Source organism: Pleurodeles waltl, chromosome 2_2 (assembly GCF_031143425.1).
Source record: "Pleurodeles waltl isolate 20211129_DDA chromosome 2_2, aPleWal1.hap1.20221129, whole genome shotgun sequence".
Classification (NCBI taxonomy): Eukaryota; Metazoa; Chordata; class Amphibia; order Caudata; family Salamandridae; genus Pleurodeles; species Pleurodeles waltl.
Window position 1 is genome coordinate 156,985,697 of NC_090439.1, and position 27,187 is coordinate 157,012,883.

The following is a 27,187-nucleotide window of genomic DNA, read 5'->3' on the forward strand; positions in this document are numbered from 1 at the left end:
CAGTGTCAGTGGTGGTTAATTTGTCAAAACATTGGTGTCTCTGTCTTCAGGTACTATTGCACCACTATTGGGTAACTAAGTTACTCTCCTGTACACTTGAGTTTAGTGGGTAGAGAGGTTGAGCAGTCACAGCTCCAGGAGGTGATAGAGTGCTCAAAACCTAGATATTGAATTACACTAACTTGTCCAGTAAAGATTATGGTCATCATGTAGCCAAGGGAAGCCACTGAAAAGCTTTCTGGATTTCTTTTCAGAACATGGCCTGGTTCTGGGCTTTTTGGACCCTCTGATTTTAAGGAATTTGTCAATGTGCCAACCTGAGATGGACTGCAACCACCCCTCAACCCAGGGAGCATCTATTGAGTGAGATGTGTTCTAGGTTACAATCAATCCTGTGAGATACCACCCTTATTTCACAGAAGGGCGCACTCAATGACACGAGAAAACAAGGCATACATTTTCAAGGTTTATTTAAAATCTAAATCCTACCGTAGTGCATACAATGTGAATGGTAACTATTATAAAAACAAGCAGAATAGCGTCAATGATCAGGAGGGTGAATAATAAAAAATAATGTAACGTTGTGATTATATCACTAAGCTCATTTAAATGTGTATTTCAGACCTCACCTTAGTTTCATCTAACTAAGCTAAACTGAGCACCCAAGGCAGCCTAATTAGAGTTTCAGAAATAGTTCACACCAACATACCTCTTTTGAACAATCAAACCAATATTCAGAAAAGTAGCAACATTTGCTATTCTCAGCTGAATTAATAGGCAGACAGATAGGCCCGCTGAGAAAATGTTCGGTGTGCCTCCCTGTAGCCCTCAGCAAAGGAAGACTATTAGAGCTCCGTATTGCCCTTCTGTCCCGAGTTCTGCCCTTCTGTCTCTAGCTCCTGGTATCAAGTTCCTCTCTATCCTATTACACTCTGTTCTTATTTTATATCTTGTATCTGAAAAGTTTTTGACAATTATCAGTTTCTATGAAATCTTGTTCATTATTTAAAAACAATTACTAGAAAAGAAAATTCAATCCACACAGAAAAATATGATTCTATTCATGCAGACTTGATTATAATGTTGCAATGAATAACAGAAAAAATAAATGCTTACACCTAAATAAACAGCATAAATAATTCGAGATGGGATACCAAGAAGAGAAAATATCTGATTCTAATAATGTTTCTGCCATATTCCTGATGGGAACGTTTCACCTAAGGTGCTCCTTGGAACAAAGCAGATGCTATTTTGTTGAAAATGCAACCTTATGTGGACTGACGGGATTTTTTTGTTTTTCAGAAAGAAATGGCTAAAGTAGGGGTTTTGTTTCTGAAAAAGAAAAACCAATGTCCCCGACAATATGGGAGAGTTCTTCTAGTCTATCGGGGACATTGTTGCTTTTTTCTGTTTGCAACTGTCTTTTATCAAAGCTGCAAAGTGAATTAAAAACCATCAGGACTCCTGCCTGTGGCTAGTGGTCCCCATTCAAAGAATAAAGAAAACAACTATTGGTCGTACTCCTTTTAATTACTGCGTGAGTGATTCTAAAGGGGGGGATTCGTGTCCACAAACGATCAATACATGCATTCTATCAAACTTATGATTATGTTTCTGTGTTTGCATAGGAATCACAGTCACAAGGATATTGGGGTCTTCAGCCTGAGATCCGTGTACACGGAGGTGCCAAGGCCAGAAGTTTTGTCTTCTCCAGTCCCCTTCCATCCCCGTGGTGCCCTCGGTCATAATCCACTGACACCTATTGAAGTATTTTGGGTGTTGGGGATCGTTCCTTGAAGGTATTGGGGGAGCAATCTTAACTCCTGCAGGTTACGACTCTAAGGTGAGTGGCGACATGATAAGATCAGAGCATCTATTTTTTCTGAGGAGGCCCCATTACCACCCATTGCTAAATTACCACCTTTAATTAAAAACATATACACAGGGTACACACAGAAAAGTATGGCACTTAAAATACAAAACACCACAAAAACAAAGTCCTGCAATCTTCTTGCTCTTCCGTACAGCACTGTGCTCATTAGATAGCATTTACGTAGTAAGGTGCTAAGTAAAAATAGCATAGGGCCCCAACGCCCATGGTATAACGGAGAAACGTTCAGGCATGCTTGTCTGTGCCTGCAACACAAGGCTGTTACAGCAGCAGTGCGCACAAGGTTTAAAAGAAGGGGCAATTGTACGAGACAAAGGGGGTTATTACAACTTTGGAGGAGGTGTTAATCCGTCCCAAAAGTGACAGTAAAGTGACGGATATACCACCAGCCGTATTACGAGTCCATTATATCCTATGGAACTCGTAATACGGCTGGTGGTATATCCGTCACATTTGGGACGGATTAACACCTCCTCCAAAGTTGTAATAACCCCCAAAATGCTCCAAAGTTTCAAGTTGCTTATTTGTCCTGGATGCAAGGAAATGACATTTTTTTAGCCTGGGTAGCTTAGAATATGCTAAAATGTCACAGAATTTTAAGAATTGCTTTTGAACCGAACCGATCAGTGCTCAAAATAAACAGGTTAAAAGATGTATTTGGGGTGCCAATAAACTGTTTTCCAAAAGTCTTATTGCTGGGCAAATGGAAGATCGTCCCTGATTCTCTGTCTACTGAGGCTGCACAATTGGCTTGTAGCTTCCCAGGAAGGGCTTGATCAGCTTGAGAACCAATGGCATGCCACAAAAGCTGAGTAGATAAATTCATGCTATTTCGAAAGTACTTTTGGAGATGAGTGAATGCCTCATCAGAGATGAAGAAAACAACATGGCTGGTGCAACACGAGTGAGGTGTGAGTGTGGATAGTGTGAAGAGCATATCTGGGACTATGGAAGGCTGGCATGTAGACTCGCACTGACTCATGAGGGCAGTTTCCCCCATTTTTGGTCAGTGGCAGGCAGGCATGGTTGGTGCAAGGGGTCTGGAAATTGTGAGATGGGAACATAACATTAATTTCTTCGGGCTGAGGTGCTGCCAACTTTCTTTGCCAACTACTGGACCCATCTGAGTTACTCTCACTGTTCAATATCTACAATGGCCTAGAACCTATCCTCTAAGTCACTGGTTGGTGCATTAAGTGGAACATTCACTGTAGTCTTGCAGGACAAAGATTGGTGCCATCTTATACGGAAGTATGTAGCTCCACTAAAACAAGATCTGATGCAGGAACATAGGATAATTCAGCTCTTCCCTGATGTTAATTTGGTGACTCAGATAGTAAGGTAGCTCCTGGTAGCGCAGAAGGAGTGACTGAAATTGAGATGCCAGGCTGCAACATGGTGTAGACTCCAGGTGACTGACAAAGAGAAGATTTATATTTTTTCCAATGTGGAAGATGCTATATCTGTCCTAGGAGAATGAGGTTGGTCATCTTAATAGCTGAATTCATTCAATATCACAATCTAATGATAGGGAGATGATGGTGAATGTCTTTTAGGGCTTCTTTCATGCTTTCTTTCTCCTGTTAGTCTGGATTCTCTTGATTGCTTTCCCAACTCCCTCCCCTATTCCCTCTCTTACATTTTCCCTGCCTAAACCCTGATCCTTCCTAAGGTGCAAGGACATTATTTAGGAGGCATCAAAGGTAGTAGCCACTACCAGTGGCATTCCCCTTTCAAACACGAGCATTGCCATTTAGACCCCTGGCCTCAGAAGTTGCAAAATCTGTACCAAAAACAGAAAGCAAAGGGGCTGTTATGACCACTGATTACCTTCTGCAGCTTCTAGTTCTGTAAAATAAATGCTTTAGCAGTGTAATGTGTACGTTTTAGAACACATCATAACATAAAATAAATTTACAAAATACACTTTATAAACTACTTGTTGCTTCTTTTCTTTATTGTGAGTACATAACAAATGATGTGGTTAGACATAGCCTTCTCCTCTGTACATTGCATGGGTGATAGTGCTTTACAGGTTGTCAGAACAAAAAAGTCCTCTGTCTGGTAAAAGATGTGTACCCCTGCCCTGAGTGCCCAACTGTACAGTTATCTTGATCCCTAACACTGATTTTTGTTGTCAAAGGCAAACACGGATTGGTTATGTGTGTCATGACATAGGCCTTCCTCACGGATTGCAGTCTTGTTGGACCGGGAGGGGTGTCCAAAGCACTACATCATAGTGGTGGAAGGTGCCTTCATGAAAGAGTTAAGTAGCATGAGTGTGGTGGTGGCAGCATACCATGTAGTGACCAATAGGAGTGCATAGGTCCTTTTTACCCTGTGTCACTACAAAGAGGCCTGCAGGCTTACTCACCTTTTTAAAGTTCTGCTGTTGTGTGCTTAACTCACTCTTGGTCTACATCAGGTAGATATAGGGAGCTATGCAGCGCATAATTAGTGACTTTGTGCTAGGTGTATGTGGGCTTGGGAAGGGTATATTAAAGTATTAAAGGGATAGAGCCGGGCTTTGCAATTCATGTATGGTTAGTGCATGTCCTGATTATATCTGTGCATGCAAGGAATATATTGCATGGGAGGTGTAGTGCTGTGCAGCGTATGCACAATGAAAGCATGTACTGGGTGTATATCTTCTGCGAGAAGTGCAAAACATGAATGGTGAAGTGTTGTGTAGTGTGTACACACTGAGTTTGTGCGCTGGTAGTGTGTGTATTTGCAAATAGCATACCACAGTACAATACAGAGAAGTTACAGTGCTCAATAGTGTGCACATTTTGGATGTGTGTGCTGAATGTAGGTGTACTTGTGGTATCACAATACATAAAGGTAATAGTGCTGAACAGTGTGTGCACTATCTGTGTACATTGAGTGCAAGTGGACCTGCAAGGTACATTACATGGAGGACCCTCAGTTCCATTTTGGGAAGTCATGAGGAGTAGAGTAATCCCCTCAGACAAATGTGTGTATTGCTGCATTCCTGTGAGCCATACTTCAAATGGTGCTCTTTGATTCAGTGATGCATCACTAGGAAGAGGCCTAGACAGAAGAAGATGGGAAGAAGATGGGACTGATAAAGGAATCATAAAGAGGGGGGCGGGAGCCCAGGATTAACCATTTGTGCACATATCACTGGGGCTGACATCCAGGTATGAACTCTAGTCACTCCAATGACCTGCTTTGTGGGTCTATCAGCTTTTGAGTCTCTTCTGTTGTGGCAGATAATCTTTCAAGAAGAAAGAAAAGAGAGAATAGTGTACACTCCAAAATAAGGAACCGCCATAAAAAAAACTTCAAAGTCCCCAGCCCTACATCACATTTGGTGTCTGAAAATGACTATAGGAAGGGAAGGATGAGACCCATAACATTAGTCATCTGCCAGCCAGCCAGTACGAGAAGGGGAAGCTCTGAAAGACGACTGCCTGCGACCAGAACTGGGGGCCAAGGCCTGATAGTCTCCCTGCTGGGTGAGGGAGCATCAATCAATCAATTAATCATTCAGATATTTGTATAACGCAACTTATAACCCGGGTGGTCTCAAGGCGCTGCTTGTGGGAGGCAGGTCAGTCGATGAGCCAGGCCTTGAGATCCTTCCTGAACTGTGCTAACGAGGGGGATAGCCTGAGGTGAAGCAGTAGCATGTTCCAGGTCTGTGTGGTGAGGTAGGAGAAGGATCTTCCTCCAGCCGTGTTTTTCCAGATCCTAGGGATGGTGGCACGGGCTACTTGAGCAGAGTGGAGTTACCTTGGGGCGCATAGAAGGAGAGACGGTGGTTGAGGTAGGCAGGTCCAATATTGTGAAAGGCCTTGTAAGCGCGAGTCAGGAGTTTGAAAGTGATGTGTTTGTTGACGGGGAGCCAGTGTAGGTCTCTCAGGTGTGCGGAGATGTGGCTGTGGCGCAGGATGTCAGAATGAGTCTTGCCACAGCATTCTGTATTCTCTGGAGTCTTTTTTGCAGTTTCTTATTCAGGGAAATCAACACCACCTGCCCTGGAGCCTGGAACACTAACACCTGCCAGCTTGCCAAGACCAGTGTGCCCTTTGAAGAAGAGAAAAGCATTAGAAGGAACAAGGATCAGTTGGGAGCCCTAGCAAGAGTGCTCCCTGTGCGAGTAGTGAGGATACAGATGTGCACTGATCGGGCCATTGCCCGTGTGCAGGATTGATTTGGTGACCCCTGTATGCCAGGAGAGAGCTGCCATGGACTAAGGGCACCAAGCCCATACTTCCTTGTTACAGTGACCCCTGTATGCCTGATGGGACCCCCTTTGAAGTAATTGTGTGACTAGCATGCCAGGACTCATGAACACCTTAGCGGTAACTGTGTATGCCAGGAAGTACTGCGGTGATGTGGGTTATTGCACCAGAGGAGTCTGCATTGTGTCCGGGGGTACCACAGCAACCCCCTTAGCCAAGAGGGGCACCCAGTACGAAGTTGCCAGAGAGTACAGGTCATTACTTGATATAGGAGTGAGGCTGCCACCGGCAGATTGACCCCTGCGCATTGAGATCTGCCGTTGATCAACACCTGAGGACCTTGGAGGATGCCAAGTAAGGTGTTGCACCCTTGGTGGGCTCTGGCTGGGACATGGAAGACTAATCCCCCACATGTGGGAAAGACAGATCCTTTACATCCAGACAGACTAGGAGTATCTCCATTTATGGGGGAAAGTTGGCAGCACCGCTCAGGAGAGAACCTGCACCTGGGGGCTGTTGCTGCATGTACCCAACTTCACCTAATAGGATCAGAGCTTGCGAGAGTCCACGTTCATGGGCCTCCATGAACACGCTGAAAGCTTCCATGCTGCAGGAGCAAGTAGGACTTGAATCAGACCTGTTGGGCTCCGGTGGACTCAGTGCTGAAGGTGCTGCTGTACCATGGACATTTTTTACTAATTACTAAGAGTCATAGGGGAACTCTTGAGCACGGCCTACTAGAGAGTATTGTCTGGATGCTGGCCACCAGTGAATGGGGAGTAACCCCGGCCACATTACAAGGAAGAGGGTGGAACAGGAATTTGCCTGATAATCACTAGACCCCCAACCTCAAGGTCTACAATCCCCCTCACCCCTGACTGCTCATCCAAAGTAAGGTGCAGAAGGGGTATTTGCCCTACTGCTCAGGATCCATTGTAGAGTGGGCCCAGGGACATCAGGAGTAAAAGGCCTAACCACCACTATTGGGCCCAGAAGCCACTGCATGCCCCATGGCCCTCTCAAAGGGGTTCTGACAGAAGTGATCTTAATTCAATCCTTATTAACATTCATAGGTGGAAATCACACCAGTAAGAAAGAGCTGAACCAATATAAAGTCAGACAAATTAATACTACAGGCAAGACCACTACTGTGATTTTGCTAAAATAAAATCTCTTTTTGTGCGTGTCTGTGTGATATATCAATATATTTTCTTTTTGAGGTATATACTAGGCATCAGTTATGTCGATTATCATGATTTCATCAGGATCAAGGACCTGTGCCATCTCTTCCTTGGACTTAAGGTCAAAGGTCATATAATATCACTTTATATGAAGTTATTGATGTCACTCTTGTTACCCATGTCATTTTTGTGCAATTATCAGTGCTCTGCCTGCATGAGTTGGGGTTCACAGGAAACACTTCAGGGGCAAATCAAAGGGTACCTAAATACCATGGAAAGTATCTCAAAAATAGTTGGTCCGGATTTTCAATAGGCAGGGACATTTTTTGATCCTGGAGCTCCCACAGGGTCAACTGGGTTACCAGTTGTAACAGTGGTAAGTATTGGAATTTAGAGTTGGGGCCCAACTATGACTTTAAACCATATCATCTGTTTACCCATAATGGCTACAGAGTTGGTCCAAATGGCCCCAGAGTCAGAGCAACTACTTCCAGCAAATGTAATCCTAACACGTTCAACGCAGGTTAGCACTCGGGACACAATAGCACTAAAAAAATCAGGTATGGTAGAGGATGAGTCTGTGGTGAACTAGATAACCATAGTACAATCCTCGAATAGCTTCCTTAGATCCTCCAAACTCTTGATGTTGCAGAGGCTTTGAAGTCAACATGGTTGACTTCTGACATAACCTCCTTGCGAGGTGCAGATTTTCCATTTGCCTTGATGACTGGCGCCCACTCTCTTCTGTGCACTGGGCAGTTCAGCTGACACTTCTTCCACAACAGGTTTCAGAAGCATGGCTTCTCCTGATAATTTTCTCAAGTGGAAACAATAGCACAGAGATTTGTTCCTGGCAAACATACCTTTGTGCTTGTGCAACACAGCTTTGGATTTTATATATGCAAGTCTCAAAGCAGCACCATGTATCCAGCTGTGGCAGAGGTCTTCAAGCTTTTTGATGCCAGGAACGCCTCTGAAAAATGTGTAGGTATAAGAACCCCCTCCTGACAAACATTTCTAGAAAGTGGTAGTCCTCCTCATCGACAATCATAAACATCTCGAATTCCCACAGCAAATCATTTTTACAGTGAGGAAATAATATTAACCAGCATTTAGCAAACCAAGGTCAGTGAGTGTGGGGGCCTGGTAAAAGGTATAGCTAAAACAAAGGTCATAATTTATGAGGAACTGGCGTAGGACAATGCTACAGTGCCCGACGTCAATATAAAAGGGCAGGAATGGACTGTATTTATGAAATACAGTGCATTCCTGTCCTTTCCCCCTGCCCTGGCTCACAAGTTGCTGCCTAGTGCCAACATAGGACAGATTGTTTTTTGTGTAGGAAGGGGCAACTCTTTGCACAAAACAATACTGAGAGGCATTTTCCTCTTTCTATACGTTCTGTAGAATGCAACACACATGGAAAGAGGAAAAAATGAGGATAAATTAAGACATTTTTCCTCATGACGCCTGCTCTGGGGAGGCGTACGTTTTTGGCAGTGCTCCAGATTACATGAGTTTGTAAATCTGGTGGAGCATCCAAATCCATGGGATGCGGGGAACACCCACCACAATGCCCATGGAACACCTCCTTGATGTAGAGTAAGGCAACACAGCAGCTTGCGCTGTTTAGTCCTTACTCCATATCTATGAGGCCATGCTAAGCCACACAGGGTGGTGTTGTGTCACCTCATAGGTATGATTGAGAGGCTTTTGCCACTGAAGCATCAAAAACTGATGCTCTGCCAGCGCAAGCACCTCCTAAATAAGCCCCAAAATATTCTGTCTGTTTTTTTTAGGTTTTTCACCATCAGCTAGCTACATATAAAATAGCAGTCATCTTAAATGAAAAATAAATAAAAGAAAGTTGTTACTCACTGGGAAATTAACTTTAGTGCATTATGAAACCTCTATCAATTAATGCACCACAGAGGTCTGTATGTAACCGAAGAGCAACAGAACTAAATCTTGGTTGGTGCAGTGGAGAATAGTGACTTGTTTATTTTTAGTGCCACAAGGTCACAACCTGTGACAGAAAGCACTGTGAATATGTAAGGCATCATTTTATACTTGCATTTGATATAGTATAAGACAGGCCACTACAAAATGGTTTAACATAAAATGGTGCTTTCGAAATGTAGATTTAAATAATGCCAGAGCATGTGCAAGGCCATTTTTTAAATAGCTGTCTATTCAACACCTCCAGGTGAAGTAAGCTCTATGTAAAGGATTACAATTAAAAGCACACAATTCAAGGCGCGGTTGTTAACTCTTTGCACTACCACTCAAAAAGAATAAATGGTTATCATAACAAAGCTTCGAGAGATTAGGTCAATTGTGGCAGGAACCGGCTCCCAAGCATCCTGCAGATTAACTTGCATTGCACATTTGCATTTCATTCAGGAAGCAGGCACCTGGCACAAAGAAGTCTTTAGCTGTCGGTGCAGCTTTGTTTTCACAATCGGACGAAGTGAGGGGGAAATGCGTGACCCCCTGCCCAGGACTCCACACCGCCCCTGGGGGTCATGCCCCAAAGATTGAAGACGTCTGAGCTATGGGGATAATGAAGAGAAGAGAAGTATCAGCCAAAGTCCAAAGTAACTTTAAATGTTAAACTCTTGCCTGCATGAGCTTTCTTCTCAGGTGTTTGCTGGGTGCGCCTCAATTGGTTAGTCTTTGCATACCATGAAGAATCTTACCAGACACTTTCTTATAAGCTGACTACCAACACAGGGGAAACATGAACTTAAGTATTACTGTGGAATGAGGTATAGGTCTTGACAAGGAAAGGATATACATTCCGTAGACTCCATTGACAAGAATGGGTAGAGCCACCATGTTGTGCAACATGACCTACGCAATTCACAGCATGCTTAGGGGCATATTTATACTCCGTTTGCGCCGAATTTGCGTTGTTTTTTTCAACGCAAATTTGACGCAAAACTAACTCCATATTTATACTTTGGCGTTAGACGCGTCTAGCACCAAAGTTCATGGAGTTAGCGTCATTTTTTTGCGTGAACACCTTCCTTGCGTTAATGATATGCAAGGTAGGCGTTCCCGTCTTAAAAAATGACTCCGATGCATATGCGTCGTATTTATACCCCTGGGTAAAAATGATGCCCGGGAGTGGGCGGGTCTAAAAAACCCGCATTAGCGCCGGATTTTAGCGCCTGGGTCAGGGCAGGCGTTAAGGGACCTGTGGGCTCAGAATGAGCCCAGAGGTGCCCTCCCCTGCCCCCAGGGACACCCCCTGCCACCCTTGCCCATCCCAGGAGGACACCCAAGGATGGAGGGACCCACCCCAGGGACATTAAGGTAAGTCCAGGTAAGTATTATTTTTTTTTTTTTTGTGGCATAGGGGGGCCTGATTTGTGCCCCCCTACATGCCACTATGCCCAATGACCATGCCCAGGGGACAAAAGTCCCCTGGGCATGGCCATTGGGCAAGGGGGCATGACTCCTGTCTTTGCTAAGAGAGGAGTCATTTCAATGGGGGATGGGCGTCGTAAAAAAATGGCGCAAATCGGGTTGTGGCGATTTTTTTGCCTCAGCCTGACTTGCACCATTTGTGGACGCCCATACACCATTTTCCCCCTACGCCGGCGCTGCCTGGTGTACGTCGTTTTTTTTAACGCACACCAGACAGCGCCGGCGGCTAACGCCGGCTAACGTCATTGAATAAATACGGCGCCCGCATGGCGCTTCAGAATGGCGTTAGCCGGCGCTAATTTTTTTGGCGCAAAACTGCGTTAGCGCAGTTTTGCGTCAAAAAGTATAAATATGGCCCTAAGTCTATTGCTATGCAGGGGGATGTCCACAAAACATCAAACATTTCCAGTCGATTAGCATATTGACAAGATCACTGGGGTTAAATACAAGGAGTAGGCTGAAAAATGTCAAACAGGGCAGGTTGGGATAGGCTTCCTTGTCATATTTTTCACAGTTGCCAAACGAAGATAGACATGGTCACATTGAAGATGCTGTATAAACTTGGGGATGGAAAGGATCAGAGGGTCTGACCTAAAATATATTACCATCACCACAACTGCAACACATGACCAAACTATCTATAAAGCAAGCAAACATGTTACAAGCTAGGAAAGAATGTTAGGCCTATTCTTCTTTACAACCACCATCACAGTGCACTGGGCAAAGTCACTCTTGCTCAGCTATAAGAAGATCACCGTTGAGGCTTTGATGTGGTTTGAAAGCAGCAGGGATTCAAAAGAAGCATTTCTCATGAATACGGCTGGAATAGTCACCAGGGTTCGGGCTCCATTACTACAGTTTACCAAAGTTCTGAAGTCCCTGTGATTAATCGGATACTGTAAGCAGTAATGGATGGTGCCAGCAGATTAATTATGTAAGGTTTGGCTTCCACTTGGGAGAATGATCTGAGTAATCCACTGAGGGACTTTGAGGGGCACAGATCTTGCTCCACAGCTAAAAGAACCTTGCATAATTCATGGTTCAGATTCATGATTACAGAATTGTCAACACACCTAATAATTTGCCAGTTTCCGCATCAGATAATCTTAAAGTTTGGCAATCTGTATCTTAACTGTGGGGCAGTCCTGCCATCTCTTCCCACATGTGGTGATCCTTTACATCTATAAATTAAATGTTCACTGTAAGGGTGCACTGGGGTCCATAGCAGAGAGTAACAGATGCTTACACAGTCTTTCACTTGCAATCTGACTGCTAGCCGTTTTGCCAAAAAAATCTAAAAAGAAAATGTATTAACAGCTTAGACACATATTTTGCCCTTTACAGGAAGAAACATGTGGTGCTTAATTCTGAGACAATGGTTAGGCAAGAGAAAATGGGGTCTGGGGGGAACTGAGCAATATGCCGAGAGGGATAGACGCCACGGTAACATGCAAGGTCAGACTGTTAAACCACTGTCAACTATTGTTTGTCCGTGTGTGGAAACAGCCAATAAAACATTTTAGTTTTTTTTTAAATAAGATATCTGTAAATGTTCTTTATTTCTTTTAGGTTTTGTGGGTCTCAGTTGACACCACAGTTACGGTCAACGTCCAATGTGATGACACTAGTGATGAGAACTGACTCCTCATTGGAACTGGATGGATTTTTTGCTAATTTCAGTTCACTGAAATCCACTTCCGGTATGTATGAGGCAGCTTCTCCTAACATTCTTGCAGAGTTTCATTCATTGTATTATTTTTCTCCTTGAAAATGTCCACCCTGAACAGTATGAGAACCCAACTCCCGATACATAATATTGGGTGGGCATTGTAGGTATTTGTCAGCCACTGCATCATCAGAATGTGGTACCTGTATGGCTACAGTTTCCATATTAGCCACACAAACTGTTAGTAATTTGCACCAGATGTTCACTGATGAACACAGAGAATAAGACTGTTTCTTCCATATGCAAAAACATTTCAACCGAGGTTACAGCCATATACAAAGAGAGATATTGAACATGCAATTAAAGAACACAAAGATGGTCTGCTGTGATACAAATAATGAAACATATAATGGGTGTCTTTTATTATTATATACTATAACACTTATCATATTGAAAATTGTCATCAAAGCTCCCTAATCTATTATAGAGCCTCATGTTGGTGACATAGGTATAAACAACTCTGCTTGTCCTTTCTGGGCCTGATGGACCCAGAAAGGGTTAAGTGACCTAAACTATTCTTCAGAGATAGCCATGCAAAGAATCATGGTGCCGCTACAAACAGGCATCCCCAGTAAAGGATGTGACAGTGTCGAGTGAATGTGCCTCATATCTTGAACAAGGTGGACCTTGTGAAGCAGTGGTAAGTGGGAATCTGAATGGTTTAGCATGGATTCTGGCAAGACAACACATCTGGCCCTCACATAGTATCACTAAACCAATCAGTATAGCATGCAGTGCATTTAAAATGCTGGAAGGGATGGGTCACACAGCAGTCCCTTAGTTACATAGACCAGGTATTGCACTGTGTGAATTCACCTGAGGGTGGCAGGTCCTGATTGTAAACGTCTGACTTTTTTGCCCATGGTGTCAGCGACAGTAAGCAATATTTACAAGATTAACTTTCACCGCTTGGGTATGGTCCTGCTATTAAAAAGGATAATGGAGCAATAAATCACACTGTGTAGGGAGAGACTGGTGTTGGCTTGGCCTGTCTGCAGTTGGTCAGCAGGCCCACTTGTAACTATGGGCTCAGAGAGTCCCCAGAAGGAAAAATTATTTCTACAGGGATTTAACTAAAACGTACATGGTGCTGAGGTCAAGCTGGGCAGGACGTGCCACCCGACCTTCATCATTTGCTTCAGATGTTAACGATGCAGTGGAATTCGTAATGAGGCTGCAATTATTATATATGTTATGACAGTAGAAGGAAAATGGGCAAACTGTTTGCAGTAGGTGGTTCTTGGTTATCTTCAATACATAGTAATTGGTATTTATATAAAAGCTAAAATGTAATCATGGCATGCGAGCAAAGACAGACCTGGGGATTACATACAGTATATGGTGTTGCATCATGCAGAAATGTTGCATAATAATTGAGCCTGCTGGATCTCACTTGCTTTCAGTTCCTAATAGTCTTAGTTTATCTATATTTGTAAATAAGAGAACTATGCAAGAATTTATGCTAGTGGGCATACAGAAACATAAAAAATGGTACAAGGTATACTGCAACAAGTCTGTGGGACACGTAAAGTGTAGCTATTTTCTCTTGATGTGTTTCCAGGCCCCCATTGGAGAATAAGTTCCTGATTTAATGGAATGAAAAATGTTGGCAGAGATTGTGTTGTGAGTTTTTTTGTAAGGATACATGTAAATAAAGAATCATCAAGTCAAGTGAATACATATCAGAGTGGACTTTGAATATTGGGGTTCATCATACTGATTGAATCTGGACTTAAGCCTATTCGGCTATAGATATGTGACTTTGCTGTGTGCATTAGTTTGTGAGAGCATTCTCAATTATTATTTATGTTATGTAAAACTGATGGATTCTCTATATCTAGTTGATGTAACCCCTGTATATAGGGAGTTTTCAGAAAAGAGTGACTCCATTGAGACAACTAATTATCTCATTGAGATACAGCCCTGACTGTCTCTTACTTTCTATTGCCATGTTGGGCAGACGAATGTTTAGACAAATGTGAATTTCCATGCTGCCTTTCTTAGTTACAGCTACAATTAGGGATACCCAGAGAGTGTAACCTGACACTGGTGATTTCTTGACTCAACAAACTGTGTAGCTCTTCCTGCACTTGTTTCTGAAGATGCACTGGTATTCCATGATTATGTGATGAAGGGTGTACTACTTCACGTATATGTAAGGTCACTTGAGTCTCTTAATTTCCTGGGTCCTCTGAAGAGTGATGGAAATATCTTCGGAATCAGTTGTTGCATCATCAAGGGGAATGTCACAGCTACTGTTCCCTTTAACTGGACATTGGCATTGCTGAGCAAACATGGAGCGTGAACCTCTCCCGGCAGCACATGCATCTATTCTTGCAAGTTTGTGGTGCCCTACACAGGTGTTTCTGGAGGCTTTCCCAAACAGGTGATACGTTTGCTAGCCCCCACTGAAAAATATCAACATGTGTTAGTGAAAGAACAGGTTTTGTCTCAAAGGCATGCTTTATATTACAAGTCACTCTATTATCAGGGACAAACATTACACTTACACTTTCAACTCGAAAAGAGTCTGCCTTCTTGAACTTTTTTTTAATTAAAATTTGACAACCTCCAATGACACTCCTTCCATTATATGTAGTCTTTCTTTCATGCTTCAAAGCCAGCATATGTCTACAGACCTGTTGTCTTCATGACTGTGTACCGACTTGAGGATCTTCTCTCCTTGTGAAAAATCTCCATTGGTTCTACTCACTTGAGTGGGGTTACTTCCATCTTCCACACATCTGCAAAATCATTCTCACAATTACATGAGCAACATATCTGGTACATAGCTGGACATGCAGTAGTATGGAAGCATGCAAACTCACATTTGTATTCATTGTCAAAATCATGAAACTCGCTTTGTGTGACTAATTTTCAAAGATAAGTAGCAAAAATGTCCAGTGAATGGGCTACACCCTGACATAATGTATTCAAAGTATATCTTTCAAATTCTGTGTTACATTGTGGGGGTTAAATATTTCCTTCAACCACTTAAGTAAGCCTTTTTACATTTTAGTCTTCCCTCAAGGAAAAGTCATAATCAAGCCCTCCACATCTTCCTCCATGAGATTGCACAAAAGATCATACACCTCGTCATCAGAATGCTTCTTACACATGGCACATAGTCAGTGTTCAAAATGTTTATGCATGTCTCCCACCTGGGCCCTAACTTCTGCTGTTCATACATGCCAAATGGTGGAGGTAAACGGAAGATGAAACTAGTCCTTATCTTTGGACATTTTTGCAGAAGGAGATCTGAGAGGCGCTGAATTGGTTGCTACATCTGTATTGTGGTCTTTGTACATGTGAATTGTGGTACCCTGGCTAAATGACAGAACTGGGTCAGCAGGTGTGGTCTCATTACTATTCACCCTGAAAGTCAGAACTGTGTCTTTTTCAACTAATTAGTAAGAGGTTTCCTCGAGAGAGTGACAGTTAGCCAGGACATGTCTACCCCTTTGACCAGAAGCCACATTGCAAGCTGTTCACCGTTACAGTTATTTCTTGAGGTGAACTTAAACACACAAAAGCAATGTGCACACTGTACCTCAAGCTCAGTTATGCATGATGTTGCATTCCTGAATTGATAGTGCTTATGCAATTGGATGTTCGCTAAACTCAATTTTCATGCAGACTTTTTTAATGATGTACTTCAGTCTGCTTTGGGATATTCATATTGCATTGCAGTTTGTCTCTAGTTAACTTAAAAATGGGCACACCTGCACAGGCTGCCATAAACAAGACATAAACCTGTCTGACTTCAAGATGGCGCCCAAGACTTTGTAGCCTTGCGAGACACAGGCAAGAGTATAAACAGGCTTCAGTAAGTCAGTGATTCTTGATCACCAATGTGTGACTTTTATGCATTGAGATGTGACAGCAGATTCTGATTGCACACTGTCTGACCCAGAATTGTAGAACAAGTGTCACACATGTGACAGGTGACAGGCAAAGCAATAAAACAGGAAGGTAAATAGCTTGTGCTCATTTGTTTCAACCGTAAAAGTTCGTCTCACCAACATGTTATCAAATTTCACCACAAAATTCAAGTATTAGACAGATGCAGTGATGAGTAGTAAATACAGGATGTTGATAGGTGGCAGCACTGCTTGTGGTACCCCTAGGCAACAATTTAATGAGCTAGTCTGCTTACAGCCTTCAGACTGGAGAACAGTAGTGGCAAGTTGCAGCAGCTCAACAGCATTGCAGGTTCTGGGCCCATCCCTCATTGGCATTTTTTATATCTCTACGAATCAGGTGGCACTCGGATAATTATAATCAACTAGGGGCCTGAATTAGATATTGGTGAACGAGTTACTCCATAACAACGGTGATGGATATCCCGTCCACCAAAATCTAAATCCCATTATTTAGCCAGAGTGGCTCTTTGAATGCATCTCAAGACCTTGCCTTTTTCACCCATTTTCTGCGTTCTACCGCCTAGCTTCTCCTTTCACTCAACCATTTAAGCTTCTGATCTGGTTTCCAAGAAACAAGATTTTAATGCAGTGCCTGCTGCTTATCTGTGACGCATACTCTGCACATTGATGGCTTGCAGTTTAAAAAGTGACCCAGTTGCCTACAATCAAAATAGTTGAGCATGCATAAATGTGCCTGCTATCAACAGAATATTGTTGTGCATTTGTGCACTCAGCCCTACAAAGATGTAAATAATACTAATGGGTATGTTGTATAGACCTCTCTGACATGTGAGCTTCAGATTTTTAAGCAAAGCTATAACCACTCTGCAAAAATACCTGGCTGAAACGGTCTGCGTCCGGATTTCAATAAGCTTTCACTTTAAGTTGTATGTGTCTATGTGCTTTGCGTTCTCATTACAAGCATGCATACAGTTAAATAAAATCAGAATCAGCAAAAACTTGGAGTTCATGTTTTTGCTAATTACTTTGGCATCATGTGACAAATCTGCACAAAAGGAGGCATCTGCTTCACTCATCCAGCTCAGCTTAAATTTCGTGCACATTGCTTAAAGAGGAGATGGAGTTAAGTGGAGTAACCTAAAATTAGCAATTTCAAAGTTAAACTCTATTGGGATTATTTGTTCACAGCTACTGTAAAATCTACCAGAAACAAAATAATAACAAATCACTAAAAAATGTGTTTTGAAAAACCATGGAAGTATCCATAGAAAATCTGAGTTTGCAGAGATGTAATGGTCATGATCCAAATCCTGGAAAGTACTGGAATGTGCCACTCTTGCACATGATGTCAGGGATGACAGGCTATATGATATTAAATATTACATCACCATTGATGTCATGAGATGATATCTTCACTGCAGCTCAGAGTTTGCTGAGCTAAATGTTTTGTTCTATTCAGCACCCTTGAACGCGACTAGTGCTGTTGGGAATTCCCATTACAAGCTAGACTGACTGAAAAAACTAAAGAGGGCCTGAGCTTAAATGGGCAGTCTGGAGCATATTTAACAAGGAGTTGTGTTGCTCTGGTGCTGCACAACGGTGCACAAGAGCAACGCAACTCTTAAGTTAGATTTATCAAGCCACGAAAGACTACCTTGCATGGTCTTGCCTGGCTTGATACATCTAGAGTAAGCGTAAAGCAGCACAAATAACTGTTGTGTTACTCTGCCCTAGGATGGCAATCCATTGGTGATGCATGGGTGTCCCCACGCATCCATCCATGGATTTTGGCTCATTCACAGATTTACCATTACTGGTAGACCTGGGAATGCATCCCCAGGTGAGGCATAGTGGGAAATACTTTTATTTCTTCTTGTTACTTCCTCTTTCGATGTGTGCTGCATTCTGCAGCTCACATGGAGGAAAAGGCCTCTCAGGATTGTTTTTGTGCAGGAACGGTGCCCCTTCCTGCCAAAAACTATTCTGCTTACAACAAAGGCACCCTTGCACCATAGTGCAAGGGTGCCTGCTGTGGCACTAGGAAGACGTGCACCAGTGTAGGAAAAATACAAGAATGCGCTGTACAATGTTAAGTACGGTGTATTACTGCCCTGTCCATATCACAAAGGGCAGCGCAGCAAGATGGCTGGCTGAGCTGCGCTGCGTCATTTTTTTGATAAATATGCCCCTTTGTCCACAATTTGGACAATGATTTTTGCTGCTGAAAACCAGTCCTAGCCACCTCAAAAAAATAAGATAAAATAGAACACTTCTTACAATTATATCATATGGTTGTAAATGAGTAATTGATTCAAATTAGGAAAGACTACAAAATTCTGGGAAGCTAATATATTTCAAAAGAGATTTTCTTTCTGCCGTCAGCTCCACCTGTCACCTTCTCAGAAATGCATGAACTGAAATAGCACCCTTAAAATAACTCTACTTTTAAATTAATATAAAATAGATGAAGTGAATGTACTCCAAGCTTGAACACAGGTCCGCGTTTGTAAATGCAAGAACAATTTTAACCGGGATCTGGCAGATGCATATTTATGCAGCGATCTTAGAAAATACTACTTTTGTATCATTGCTCTTTGTCAAAAGTTCTGTGTGTAAATACCTTTTCACTCTTACATAATTGATAACTAAAATATAAAGAATGCGAGAATACAGTACAACTGGAAGTCAGTATGCTTTAGAGGAAGGTAAATAATATTTCGTCATAACTTGCCGAAACATGTTCATGGTTTATCGCAAAGGGGCTTATAAGTGTTACAGCGATGTCCCTATCAATGGATGGGTCCATCGAGGCCCAAAATAATTATTAGAAGACTCTTTCAGCAGAATTGCCTGAAGAAAAGTAAACTTAAGTCTACATAAACTATTTTTTTCTGCAGAAAGCATTCGTCTTGTTGGGGGAAGGAACTTGCTAGAGGGATTGGTGGAAATTAAACATCGAGGCATATGGGGTGGAATATGTCTCAAACATTGGGAGCAAGAGGAAGCGCAAGTGGTGTGCCGTCAATTGGGCTACGCGGGATCAGCAATTGCAACCAGGTACTTTTCTTATTTAGGTGACCACATCAGATATAAAACACAACACAGTGCCCTGTGCCACCTTCAGAAAGACATAGCTATGAGCAAGTGAAACCTACTCTTGTATTACTCCCGGCGCGCATACTTGAATTCTAGGATTAACCTGGGGCACCTCTGGTTTACTCCTGCAATTCAGCAGCAAGTTAGAAATTCTACAGGTGTAAGTCACAGAAAAACCTTTTTGAATCGTGCCAATGTTTAGAAGCATTTTTATTATTTGAGCCATATAATTACCGGTATTAATGATTGATAAAGTACCCACTTTTGGTTTATTTCGTTTGCTTCTTACTCACTGTTTTTCAAGACTGACATTCACTAACATGGTAACTTCCCAACACTTCCGTATTCACACAGTGAAATTGAGGCATCACGCCAACATGACATATTTCCTAGAATCTCGCTCACCAGTCTCCACGAACCTCACTAGCTAAGATACGCCTCTGCCCATCCTGCCCTCTGCCCATAAAACACCCTTTGGACGCATTTGCCCATTTGTCGCCTGCTCGAAGCAGGTGGTAAACGAATGCAGATTTTATCCTGTTATTCTCCCAGCAACAGTGAAAAAGTTAAGAATTTTGGACACGGTATTCTACGCTCCACATTTGATTCCCACTCCAGTGAAATAAATCATATTTCCCACCTTAGCCTATTTCAGTTTACTAGTACTTACTTTGGTACCTGGTGGGATATCGAAAAGTGGGTGTAAGGACTGCAGCGGTTTTTGGCATTGACATATATTTTTGCTTTAAAAGGAGAATATCTAGGAATAGCGATGATCGCGTTTCAGTCTCCTATGTGAAGTGCACAGGACATGAGTCTACCCTTGAGCACTGCAATCTCACGCATTCTGGGCGATGTGGAACACAGGAGAGAGCGGGCCTCATCTGCCAAGGTGAGTCTACTCGCAATGCAAGCTGATGGTCCCGTTCAGTTGATTCAGTGTCTACAACTATGAATTAATGGCACACAGAATAAGGGTATACACATGGTGAAGAGAAAAGTTGTGTGTGTAGCCGCAGAGTCAAACTTTCAAAGTTTTCCTAAAACAACATGCACTTATATAAATTATTTATTTTAAGTTAACAAATCTTCAGTCACCAACAACACTTTATGACAAAAACTGCGCATAAGTGGGTGAACTAATTATTATTTTCGGTTGCAAAACAGTTACTGATTTACATAGCGAGTGGGATTCGACGTAGAATTATTTCCTGCTACGAAGAAAGTACTAATCTGTCACATTGACATGGATTAAATAAATCCCACCTCATGCTTCCATTTTCTTACCATAATGGCATTACTCCTAGTCCTACTCCCTCGCCTTCCTTTTAACCAATGAGGCCTCCTGCCTCCCCCCTAGACCCTCCCTTCCCCTTTCAAAAACCCCCCCCACCCTTATCCCCTCCTGTACAAAAACCAAGCCCAAGCCGCAACTCGGACAGTCCGTACCGGGAGGGTGGGAGGGAACGGAAAAGGAAGGCGAGGGAGTAGGACTAGGAGTAATGCCATTATCGTAAGAAAATGGAAGCATTACCTCCCGTCCCTCCCTCGCCTTCCTTTTAACCAATGAGACATAGCAAGAAAAACACACAGGAGACGGACATCGAGTTGCAAGACCCTTAGTTAATATCCTGCACCAAGAACATCCCAAACATTATCTCATAGAGGATAAGACCCGGTGACCAAACACCGACTCCAAACCACCCAAGTCCGACAGCCTATAATGACGCACAAACGCCGAAGGAGAAGCCCAAGTGGCGGCCCTGCAAATCTCCACCACTGAAGTCCCCTGAAGCTCTGCCACCGTCGCCGCCATGCCTCTGGAAGACCTCCCCTGAATCCCTAGAGGAGGAACCACCTCTTTCAAGGAATAGGCCAACAGAATCAAAGATCGAACCCACCGACTCAAGGAAGCCGTGGAAGGTTTCTCACCTTAGCGCGCCGGACCAAAAGTAACAAACAGTGAATCCCCTGTACGAAAAGGAGCCACCACCCGCAGATACTCCAACAAAACCCTACGTACATCCAACAAATGCAAACGGACCTCCTCCCCTGATGAGGGATCCGGACAAAATGAAGGAAGGATGACCGCCTGCCTGGAATGGAACGAAGAATTGACTTTTGGAATAAAGGAAGGCACCGGAACCAGAACCACCCTATCGGGAAAAATCTTACAAAAAAGGAAAGGAACATGCCAATGCCCCCAATTCCCCCAACCGACGAGCCGAAGTAATGGCGACCAAAAAGAACGTCTTCAAAGATAGACGTCGCAAATCATAGTCCCCCAATGGGTCAAAAGGGGCCCCCGTCAACACATCCAAAACCAAGGACAGATCCCATGAGGGAAAAGAACGTACCGGGCGAGGAAATAAATTAATAAGCCCCTGAAAAAAATCCAGGCATCAATCGCCCTTCAACTTGAAGATTACGCCATGGTCCCTAAATGCCTGAATAGCCGCCCACTGTACCCGAAGAGAAGCCACTGACAACCCTAAACGAGCACCGTCCTGCAGGAACTGCATCACCTCAAAGAGAGAAGCGCAGGAAGGATCCAACTCACGACTTAAGCACCAAGACGAAAACACCTTCCACTGTCTACCATAAGAAAGCAAAGTTGAACGTCTCCATGAAGCCAGCAAGGTAGAACTCAAAGCCACTGGCACCTAACAGAAACGCCCTGAATAGTTGAAACGGAGGGAACGCATATAAAAGGCCCTGCGGCCAAGGACATGACATCCCGTCCACCTCCCATGCTTGGGGACACCGAAACCGGGAGCAGAAGCACTCCACTATCGCATTCTCTACTGACGCAAACACATCCAGCACTGGAAGACCCCAAAGCCGAACCAGATGCCGAAACAGAGACCTCCGGAGAGAGAAAAGTTGAGAGGAAGGAATCACTCTGCTCAGTAGATCCGCCCGAACATTTACCACTCTCGCCGAATGACATAAGCCTCGGCCACTAAGTCGTCTGTGCGAACCAGAACCGCCAACCCCCTCAGGGAATCCTGGAAATGGACCAGAGCCAGGAATATAGCCCGCAATTCTCGCCAATTAGATGACCGACACGCATCCCGAGGGGACCAAAACCCCCGAATCTGAGCTGACCCCATCCATGCCCCCCAACTGGAGAGGCTGGCATCCGTCGTCACCACCACGGGTCTCAGAGGTGACAAAGACACCCCTACCCTCAGGTGGTCTGCATCCAACCACCATTGCAACTCTCTGTGAATCAATCCGGACCCTGGAACCCCGTCCTTCAGAGAACCGGACCCTGGATCCCACCTACTCAAGAACCACGTCATCAAGCACAGGGGATGGAAACGTGCCCAAGAACCCAAAATATCACTGACGCCAAATGTGCAGTCGCAACCATAGAAGAGCTCGGGGAGCAGACAGTAACCATACCTTCTTTACCAAAGCCTGGAGAGCATCCAACCTTATTTCGGACACAGTCACCAACCCTGGAATAGGCTGAAACCGAGCCCCTAGAAAAACCAGATCCTGGGACGGCACAAAGTCTGATTACACCCAATTGATCAAAAACCCGTGTTATTGCAGGACCCCCAGAACTTGGGCCACCTGCCTCTGCAAAAGGTCTCGTGAATGGGCATGAATCAAAATGTCGACTAGATAAGGGTGCAGAAACACCCCTTCTGAATGAAGCAAAGCCACTAGAGGAGCCAGCATATTCGTGAAAATTCGGGGAGAAGATTTCAGACCGAAAGGCAGAACGCAAAACTGGAAATGATCCTGCCCCACAGCAAACCTCAGGAACTTTTGAGAGGACCATGCCCCCGGTACGTGTGGGTAAGCATCCGGCAGATCCAGTGACACCAGAAAATCCCCTTGCCTGACCAATGGAAAAATAGTCCGAATGGACAGCATGCGGAAATGCACTGTCCTGATCCAGGTATTCACCTCCTTCAGATTGAGCACCGGTTGAAAATCCCCCTGAAACTTTCCGCACAAGAAACAAGACCGCATAAGTGCCCTGACCTCGGTCGTCTAGCGGAACATGGGAAATGGCCCCCATGACCAGTAAGTCCCGCACTCCGTCCAATAATGCTCCACTCCAAGACCCCTCTGAAGGCAGAGGTGTGGGATGCACCCCGGAATCTGGAGGAACCGCCACAAAATCTATGACATAACCATTGGTCACCATGTCTAGTACCCAATGATCGGTTACACTGTCCTCCCAAGCTGAAAGAAAGTGACACAGTCATCCCCCAACCGGCCCTCTGCCAGGCCCACAGCGAATGCCAGGACCCCTTCTTGAAACCACCCCGGGTCGCAGGAGTAGACTTCTTAGGTAAAAAACGCGGATGAAAACGCCGCCTCCTAAACGAAAAGGATTTAGCAACCCTAGTAGGAGAAGATCTGGAATGCTTCTTCCACCCTTTACCCGAAGAAGAAACCCCTTTATAAGGTAAGGCATGCTTCCGCTCCTTAAACGCCTTGGAAAGTATGGATGGTAATAGTTCTCCAAACAAGTTACAACCCTCAAACGGCAGTCTCAACAAGGCCGCCGTTTCCCCTGGATCAGCCTTCCATGAACGCCACCAGAGGGACCTACGAGCCCCAATCAAAGACCTAGATGCCAGAGCCGAAGTACGGACTATATCTGAAGACACATCCGCCAATAATCTGGCCAGCTGTTCCATACCAGCCAGGAGCTCCGAACACTCCGCCCCTTCCTGTACAGCCACCGCCAGTTTATCAAAGCCTTGAACCAATGATTGTGACGCATAAGCAGAATAAATCCCTGCCTTCAGCGCCAGATTCTCCGCCGCAAAAGCCCTCTTAAGACCTGAATCCACTTTACGGTCTGTGGCATACGTAGGCACACAATCCTCCGGATTGACTGCCGTTTTGCCAATTAGAGTAGCCAGAATAGAGTCCAGGCGTATTGAAGGAGGAAAAACCCCCTCACCCTCAAGTAAGTAAAGTTTCTGAAGGAATCGTGGAACCTGAGCCTTCTCCACATCCTTCCACTCACGAAACACCATATCCTTCACAGGTCCCTGGAAAGGCATGGCAAACATAAAAGGCGTCAGATATTTGAGGAAATAAATGAGACTCTGAGTTTGTAGGTTGAAACACAGGGAAACCTAAACTGTCCCGAACATGTGTCATCACTTCCCACATTACCTCTTCTGGAAACCTATTTCCCCCCAGATGACGTTGATGGGGCCTCATCCTCACTCTCCGATGAGGATTTCCTAGCTGCTACCGATGAGTGCGCACGCTTAGACTGATCAGTCCTGGCCACGCCAGCTTGCAGTGCCCTGGTGACAGCCATTTCACCCATATCCTGCACTTCCTCACTAGACATGAGGGGAGTACCCCTGCCAGGTACCTGTGGGTTCTCAGGAAGAGCAATGCTACCCTCCCCTCCCACCTCCGAGGAGGAAGAAGAGACAACCACGTCTCTTTGCTGGAGCTTTAGGCATGGTAACCAAAATAACACTGCCTTTCATTCCAAAACACTACCCTACATATAGGACCCTGGTCCTCCCTAACAGGGCTCCACCAAACCCTAAAAAGGTCACAATCCTTGTAAAAATCCAAAAAACCACGGGCAGAACGCCCGTCCTACCTGACCAGCATCCAAAAATTGAAGTTCCTCGGTCCTCGCGGCTCCGCGGCGCGGAAACCCGGAAACTAACGCCCCAGCCACAGAGGGCCGGATGACCCCGTCAGCCGGCCCCCAGTACACGCCTCTCGAGCAGCCATGCCATTCGCTCAAGACGTGACCCAGCCGTAGCACTCCTCGCGGAGCACCGCGTCCCGAGGAGTGCCTCCATCGACGACCTCCAGGCCCCGCCGTGCAGGTAAGAAAGGGAAAGAAAACCGTCTAGCGTGGGCTAGACAAAAGAACAGGAGGGGATAAGGGTGGGGGGGGTTTTGAAAGGGGAAGGGAGGGTCTAGGGGGGAGGCAGGAGGCCTCATTGGTTAAAAGGAAGGCGAGGGAGGGACGGGAGGTAATGCCTGTGAACAGCTCCCACTAAATGGCTGCACATATAGTGATGAAGTCCTGCAAGGGAAAGTACGGATCCATTCCAGCACTTGTATTTGCAGCAAATGTTTTTGTATTCATTTATACATAGTAGCAATATGGACAGGACACAGTGCGAAGGCATCTGTGACTGGTAATGTACCTTTAGCGCACTGCGAGTAGTTTTTTATGGATGCAAAGCCTGTCATTTTGCGAATTGCAGGGTTTGTGGCCACAAAATCCTTTCATACATCAAGCTGTGGGCCCCTCCACCGGGAATATTTTTGCAGTTCTGTTTGTGAGATTATGAAACCCATTGCCCCCCTGTCACCCAGTGAAAAACTCCTAAAGTTACCCTGAAAAATCTTGCTTCACGTAATACCACGTCTCTGTCCCTGAAATTAAGGAGCCTGAAAATGATGGAAGTGAGAGATCGAAAAGCAATAGACTTGGGGCATCATTTAAACCATAGCAGGTTGTCTATCCCCCCATCAGGTCAGCAGAGGTCCTGGTCTTTGTGCAGTATGCTGCATTGGTGCCATGTTTTCTTGGCCCACTTGGTGTACATTTTGTTTCAGTTAAACTTAAAAAAAATGGAATTTGTTTCATTAAAATAAAAAAGTAATGGCCCTTCTGCACAGTGAGTTTTCTCCCTGCCTCTGGGGGCTATTGTACGTTTTCCCTGCCCAGGTCACAATGACTCACATGGTGCCTCAGACATGGAAAATGAGAGATGGTCACCGCACCCTACACAGGATGAGATGACCATCACTGGATACTGGCCGCCCATTGGTGGGATAGGACTGAGGTCAAGGATTTCTAGCCAGCTTTAGCCGTGCCATCATAAACCTTGCAGTTCCTTTAGAGGGAACTATGGCTTTGGTGAGTAATCACACTCAAAGGGGCATATTTATACTGTGCGCCGGATTTGCATCATTTTTTTTTAATGCAAATTCGGCACGAAACTTAGACCATATTTATACTTTGACGTTAGACCCCGCTAATGTCAAAACTTCTCAGAGTGCATCATTTTCTGGATGTGTGAAACCGCCTTGCTTTATTGACATGCAAGGTAGGCGTTCCTGTCCAAAAAATGACTTAAACACCCGTGCGCCATAATTATTCAACAGGGCAAAAATGGCGCACGGCTTGGAGGCGGAGCCAGAGCTGGAAAATGACATAAAACCCTGATTTGCGTCAAAAATTAACGCCTGGGTCAGGGCATGCATTAAGGGACCTGTGGTCTCTTTTCCATTGTGGGAGAACATAGAGGCAGTCCACAGGTGCCCTTCCCTGCACCCAGGGACACCCCCTGCCACCCTAGCCCACCCCTGGAAGACACCCATGGATGGGGGGACCCATCCATGGTGAGTGCAGGTAAGTATAATTTTTTTTTTTAGAGTGGCATGGGGGGGGGGGGGGGCAAACTTGGGCCCCCCTACATGCCACTGGGCCCAATGGCCATGCCCAGGGGACAGAAGTCCCCTGGGCATGGCCATTGGGCAGGGGGGCATGACTCCTGTCTTTGCTAAGACAGGAGTCATTTCTATGGGGGCTGTGCATCAAAAAATGGTGCAGGTCAGGTGGGAGCTAATATTTTTGACTCTAACCTGACTTGCACCATTCTTTGACGCACAACCCCCAGTCTTCCCTTTGCCTTCACTGCCCAGTTTGAGTCATTTATTTTGACGCAAACCAGGCCGCAGTGCTGGCTAACGTCATTCCATAAATAAGGCTCCCAGCTGGTGCGTTGGAATGGCGTTAGCCA

The 27,187-nt window shown here is 44.6% G+C and overlaps 1 protein-coding gene across 1 annotated transcript in view; it reads left to right on the top strand.

Annotated features, from left to right (window-relative positions):
- LOC138275709 (uncharacterized) overlaps positions 1-27,187 on the top strand; it is a 167,944-nt gene that overhangs the window by 107,171 nt on the left and 33,586 nt on the right. Inside the window, exons 4-6 of the mRNA XM_069219133.1 lie at positions 12,285-12,415; positions 19,223-19,382; positions 20,174-20,313. Of these exons, the coding sequence (XP_069075234.1) occupies positions 12,285-12,415; positions 19,223-19,382; positions 20,174-20,313 (431 nt within the window). The remainder of the gene's footprint in view (positions 1-12,284; positions 12,416-19,222; positions 19,383-20,173; positions 20,314-27,187) is intronic.